We start from the raw sequence: 6,543 nt of genomic DNA on the forward strand, positions 1-6,543 counted from the left end.
CCTATCTACCTTTCAACAAGAAATTTGAATTACATGACATTTTGATTACATGAGGTTTTGATTATATTTACCTTTTAATAAGACATTTTCGTGTGTATCAGTTTGTTTCTTCAGACTACATGTTTCTTTTCTTTTAATAGATTTTTTTTTTAATTTGGGTTTTTTTTTTTTTTTGAGGGGGAAGGGAAGGTAATTAGGCTTTTATTTATTTATTTATTTATTTATTTTTTAATTACAATGTTAGAGATTGAACCCAGGACCTTGTGCATGCTAAGCACACACTCTGCCACTGAGCTATACCCTCCCCACAAGCTACTTGTTTCTAATACCGAGAGGTCCTCTGTGCAGCCCAGTTCACCATAACAAAGCTCTTTTGGATCCAGCCAAATGAATTTCATCATCACAAACTCTGTATGGAAGTATCAGGCAGAACTGTGGCATTTCCACATTTCCCTATGCTTCTGCTTATTTTTAAAATTATTATTATAAACAAAGTGCTAACTTTTCCCAGCCTAACTTTCTGCCATTAAAAAAGGCTAATTTATCTAAAACTCTCTAAGATACAATTCCCAGCCAGATTAGTGATATTAAAAACAACAAAATTTTTCATGGGTATACATTTTTATTCCAATTTGATTTGCTTTCCAATGAAAATTATAGAATGTATTCACTTCTTTATTTTTTTAAACAAGTAACTTAAAACTTTAATGTGAAATTATAAAATGTGATAAATGTGCAGATCAAAATTGGTTTTGATGGCTTGCAGTAACAGGTTTTTAAAACAAGTTTTTAAATCATCATTGTCCACCTCCATGCCAGGGATAACCTTCTAATCAGAGATCAGCCGGGCTGGAATAGCAGTGTGGTACTGAGATTTGAGTGAACAGAAACATTATAGAACTTCTCCAGTCCCAGATCAGGAAGCTTTCTATGCCTTCTCATAGTGGCGAACAGCAACCACATCGCCAAAAGTAAGAGTCTGAAAGATTCAAAAGATAACCAAATCTTTTTACACAGGCACATTGGTAGCTGAAAAATTAGAAGATTATCATACATATGATTTAAGTATTATGCAAAAGAATAATGGAACTTACAAATATTAAATGCTGCATAAGCTCTTCATTTTTTAAAAAGAAAAGAAACTCTTACATTTATTGAGTGATTAACATGTATACATAGTTCATATCTCTAAAAGGAAATAAATAAAAAACCAAGAGTAAGTATCTAGATTCAGGTTGAAAGAATTCTTTTTGCTTTATATTATCAGGGTTATTGGGGCAAATTAGCTATCTGCTTTAAGATATGAAATTTTATAGTAGATTTTCATAACAGCTTTCAATTCGTGACCTCGATACAGATTGAAGATTTTTCAGAAAATTCATTCATTTGTGCAAATAGTGTTTGGAATGACTTGTTCCAAAATCAGCAGGAAAAGGTAAATGAACAAATGTTCTCATTTCTTTGACTGTCTTGCTTTTTAGCCCATGTGAACCTTGGTGGTTACATGGGTATAATGTGCAACAGGGGCTCTTATGTCAAATCCAACTGGAAGAATTGCTATAAAACCTCTTTACAAAATTTAGGAGTTCTTTAGTGTTCATCATTTTCATGCAGTCATGTGATTTTCAAGATTGTGCCCTTGTCATCCATTACTTTCATTTCCTTTTTTGAACTCAGTCTTGCCTGATCACAGTCATTCATGCCAAAGCTGAGCTATCCAATTTTCTGTGTTCAGGAAAAAAATGAAGATAAAAGCATAAAGAAGAATTTTAGATTGAATCCTTTATAAATGATTTTTTTTTATAATCACTGCAGGAAAATGTGGGCAAATATTGGTTAACATGAAAGGAAAACTGTCTCTCTGCTGCCCACCCCAACTTCCATCCAAGAAAAGAAACATGACTATGTATGTCCTCTAATTCAACCCAACAGCTCTGACTGCTGTGGTCAAGGGAAGAAGTAAACAAATGTCAATTATCTTCAGTAACAAAAACAAAAAACCCTTTCTGCTATTATCTTAGAAGGAATATATGAAGCAACCCCCCCCCCCAAAAAAAACTACTTGAATTGACTACTTCAGCATTATCAAAATTGGCATTGCATTATGCAGTTCACAAAAAAGTGTCTGGAGTGCTAGATTAAGACATAACATTTTTTCCAGTTTTCCAGATGCTGCTCCATCATCAGTGAAATTATTTGTAAATTACTTTCTATGTTGTAATTTTTACATGACCATCCAATACTGAACAGACATGTTCTATAGGCATTTATGCATGAAAAAGAAAGACTAGAATAGAAGAAAGTCATATCAAAATGGTTCTCACAGAGGGGAAATTGGAAACGATTTTTCTATTTTTGTTACACTTTTCTGTTATATTCTAAATTATCTGCACTGAACTTGTATGAACTTTATAAACTAAAATATAAAATGTTTAAAGATCTCTTATTTATTACAGGAGCTATAAAGTAATTTTTCTGAGATTCAGCAAATCCATGATATAGTAATATCATCTTTATATATTTTCATGATGATTGGTTTTATATTTAGGTTTCATTTGAGGATTGACATCTACAGTAATCCAACAGAAATTGTTCTTTTGACGCAATTCTAGCTAAATAAATGGCAACTTTTTAAAACAACACTTAAGTAGAATTTTTTTCCCTTTTTCTATCATTAAAGAAGCGAGTGGAGGAAACAATTAGTGAAGATATTTTTTATTTCTTCTGTTTTAAACGTGATTCAAGGAACTGCTGGTGACTTGGTGTTATTAAAGAAGGAAGGATGGAAGAAAAGGAGAGAGGGAGGGACAGGGAAGAAGATGAGAAATGGGGGGAGGCAAGGAGGAAGAAAGGTAGGATTGCTCTTACTCACCATGACCATTTTGCCATCCTTAATCTCTCTCACAAAATTTGTTTCTTTGCCATCCCATTTCTGCACATGAACAAGTCTGTCTCCATCCAGACTAACAACAGACTGGGACCAACAACAAAATGAAGAATATAGCAATAGGAACAGATCAGATTTCTGTTATGGAAATCAAATTAATTGATTTTGATAGGAGTAATATAATTAAATAAATAGTGATCAACAAATTATCAACATTAGTACCATTTCCTCTGTTGCTTCCAGAGTCATTATTATGAAAACTGTAGTAATTCACAATTTAATTGAAATGTATACATCTAGATGCAAAAATGTATGTATCAGAAATAAAAAAAAATCCTGAACTAACACTTTCTAACTAATTGCTCTACTCCTTTAAACAGAGACTTAGAATGAGGCAAGCTACTGATTTAGTCAATCTGAGGCAAAAGAGAGATTAAACAAAATGCAACCTGCCTTGCACCTGAAACTGTTAAATCCTTTCTGAAATACAAGTTGATATAAAATGAGAAAAACATATGGTAAACAAATAGACTCAAGATTTGACCTATAGCAAGTGTCCACTGTTCGTAGTACAAACTATGCACACTAGAATGCAAAACTAACCCTGGGTCCTTCTCTCTGAAGTGAAATACAGAGAACATTTTCCACTTCCCATCATCTAGGAAAAAAGAAGCCTTGGGAATCTCTTTTTTATTCCCTCCTTCCCATCCCCATCCTACAAGAGTGGCTCCTTACCTTACAGTTCCTGTCATCTGCAGTGGTTTCATCAAACTCTTCTCCCAGATGGAAACTAATCTCTGTGTTCTTGAATGTGCTTTGGGTCCTGATCACCACTTTGTCACCCTCCTGACTGATGATCACTGTTGGTTTAGTCACATTTCCCACCTGCCTAGTGGCAAAACCCACACCTAAAACAGCAAAAGGAAGCAATACAGTCAGCTGCAACTTCCCAAATAGCTCGCAAAGCAGGAATCTACTTTCCTATCTATTTGCTTGTTAGTTTATGGAGGTACTGAGGATTGAACCTAGGACCCCGTGCATGTTAAGCACACTGAGCTATACCCCCAGCCCCTACTTTCCCATTCTGGAATCCATGTCCTTAAGTGTAAGTTTCATTAGAGTATGTTTAGCCCATTAATCATGCAAGACAACTACTGAGCTATAATAGTAAGTGGATGGTTATTTGGGTGGATAAATAAGTAGATGCTGGAGAAAAATCAGAAAAGGCTTAGAAGGTTCCCATCCTTCACAAAATATCAAATGCTCCGTTATTTGGCCCTAGGCAAGAAAGCAGGAAAATGCCACATTCAAAAATCCATTCCGTGGCAAATACACAACCTAGCAGCCGATTATGACAATGTGATCTGTCTTTGTCTCTTGCTAATCTGATGGGTGAGAAGAGGAATCTACAAGTATTTGAAGGTGCAGGTTAGGAAGAGAACAGCACATCTTATTTTTACCTACCTAGAGCCTTCATGTACTCATCAAAGTTCTGACTGTCCGTCAGCTTCCAGGTAGCACAGAAAGCCTCCACCATCCTTGCCCCTTTCCCGTTAGCTTCAGAAACAGGTAAGAGAGGCAGAGGCAAGGATCTTGCCAGTGCAATTCGGAAGATCCCTTTGCACCTCACAGCAGCTCCCGCCTTCTTATTTAGAAAAGAGGCGGGCAGAAAGCCAGGGATTTGAATTGCGAACCCACCCCTCCAGTGCCCCTCTTTCCTGGAGGCTGCTGCAGGGGCAGGGGATGGGAAGGGGGGCTCGAGCGAGGTTCCAATCCTCTTTGTGATTGGCTCAGGCCACTGGGTTAGCAGAGTAGGTCGAGTTCCTCCCAATCCTCACGCTGCAGCCCTTCTGCCTGAGAAATCTGTGCAAAGACTCAATGCGGCTGGAGTCAGGGAGCGGAAAATGAGAAGGGTCTTTCAGGTTCAGCTTGAAAACTTGGCAAAAGCCATTTCAGACTGTGAGGAAAGAAAAAAATGCACAATAGGACATTCAGATTGATTTCCGTTCATGACAAAGCTGGTTACAAATGAGGACCCCTCTTAAAGAAAACCACTGAAACGCCAGACTTTTCAGACCAAGGAGGCTGAATAGTGTCTTTTATTTTCTCTCATATTTATAGAGAGAGCAAAACACGAGTTGGAGTATGCCAAACTAGGGAAAGAGGAGGGGGAGGAGGTGTAAATGCCCTCGCCAGATTGTGCGGCTAGAAGCCTACTCCGAGTATTGATGGGACACTAATTTTGGCCTCTTCCCAACACAAACTGAGTGAATTTAAAGATCCCATTGTCCTTTCTAAGAATATGAGAACCAGACTGAGATGGGAAATGGACCTAAGGAGGAGTATGGTCAGGATTCACTAATGAGCTACAAAAATAAAGCAAAGCATGCTCTTTTCCCCTCCTTCAACAGATTATAGACTCCATGTGGAAAAGCTGGACAGAAGGTCATTTGCTAAGATTTTAAATGACCTGCACTACAGAACCTTTTGATTTCCTGAGGTCACATCGACATAAATAGTCTATACACTAGTTGGGAGTAAGCAATGAGGGGAGGGCGAGAACTGGAGAAGCAGTGAGAATCAGAAGACCTTTGGCTTCAGTTTGTCTCTGTTTAGGGCATCTCAAGAATGGCAGGATTCCTCCAGGGTTCTAAATAAAGTATTTAAAGGAGAACTCGAACTCCCCTTTACCTGGAGGTCCTCCTGCTTTACTAGTGTAGACTACCGATGGAAAGCTGGTCCCAACCTCCCTGCTTTATAGGGACAGATCAGGGGGCTCTGATTTGGCAACCTTTGGTCTTCTCTCCCTTCCCCCACTTTAAACCTCAGCCCACTGCTTTTTGGCTTCTGTCCACAGCAAATACAAGAGACAAGGCTCAGAAAGCATCTGACTCCAACTCTCAGCTCTTTGATTCTACTTTGGTGTCACAAAGTTACCTCAAAGTGCTCATTTAACATAAACCCAGTCTTTCCCCACACCTGGTCTTCCTCCAGTTTTCACCACGGCTGTGAGTGGCATCATCAGCCCCCTAACTGGATGACCCAGAAAACATGGAATCATTTCTAACCCTTTACCCTCTAAATCAAAGTCAGTGTCAGGGCCTTCCTATTTGCTTCCTGAATAGTGCTCTAATTTGTAATTCTCCCCATTCCCCACAATCACCGTAATTCAAGCAACCACTGCCACTAGTCTTATGACAGTAGCCCCTTAACTGTTCTCCCTGCAGTCACGTCTGAGGTCCTGTTCAGTTTCACTGTTTGTTTCACTACATTGAAGCCTGAGTGACCTTTTAAAATACAAATCTGCATCTTCCTAGTGACTAATGGCACCGAGCACCATTTCATGTGCTTCTCTGCTGTTAATATATCTTCTTTGGTGAAGTAACCTTTGTCCATTTTTAATTAGATTGTGTCTTTACTGAATTATGAGTCCATTATATATTCTAGATAAAACTCATCAGTTGAATGTGTTCTTCAAAATTTTTTTCTGTGCAGAGTTATAGATACAGAGAACAGACAGGTGGTTGCCAGAGGTGGGTGGGGGGAGGAAAGGAAAAGATGAGGGAGATTAAGAGCTACTAACTTCAGTTGCAAAATAAATGTCACAAGTATGAAATATATAATGTGGGAAGTATAGTCAATAACTGGTAATATCT

The 6,543-nt window shown here is 38.1% G+C and overlaps 1 protein-coding gene across 1 annotated transcript; it reads right to left on the reverse strand.

Moving 5' to 3' along the window:
• Positions 1 to 597: 597 nt before the first annotated feature.
• Positions 598 to 4,684, reverse strand: FABP7 (fatty acid binding protein 7). The gene is made up of 4 exons (XM_010965499.3): positions 4,352 to 4,684; positions 3,623 to 3,795; positions 2,873 to 2,974; positions 598 to 979 (listed from the first exon to the last, which is right to left on the reverse strand). The coding sequence occupies exons 1-4, from the start codon at positions 4,422 to 4,424 to the stop codon at positions 929 to 931; spliced, it is 399 nt and encodes a 132-aa protein (XP_010963801.1). The 5' UTR covers positions 4,425 to 4,684; the 3' UTR covers positions 598 to 928.
• Positions 4,685 to 6,543: the final 1,859 nt, after the last annotated feature.

This window comes from Camelus bactrianus, chromosome 8 (assembly GCF_048773025.1).
Source record: "Camelus bactrianus isolate YW-2024 breed Bactrian camel chromosome 8, ASM4877302v1, whole genome shotgun sequence".
Lineage (NCBI taxonomy): Eukaryota > Metazoa > Chordata > Mammalia > Artiodactyla > Camelidae > Camelus > Camelus bactrianus.

Coding starts and splice junctions, on each gene's coding strand:
- FABP7 (XM_010965499.3), bottom strand. CDS start 4,424: ATGGTGGAGGCTTTCTGTGCTACCTGGAAGCTGACGGACAGTCAGAAC. Junction 3,796..4,351: donor TGAGTACATGAAGGCTCTAG/GTAGGTAAAAAT, acceptor TTGCTGTTTTAG/GTGTGGGTTTTGCCACTAGG. Junction 2,975..3,622: donor CAGATGACAGGAACTGTAAG/GTAAGGAGCCAC, acceptor TGTTGGTCCCAG/TCTGTTGTTAGTCTGGATGG.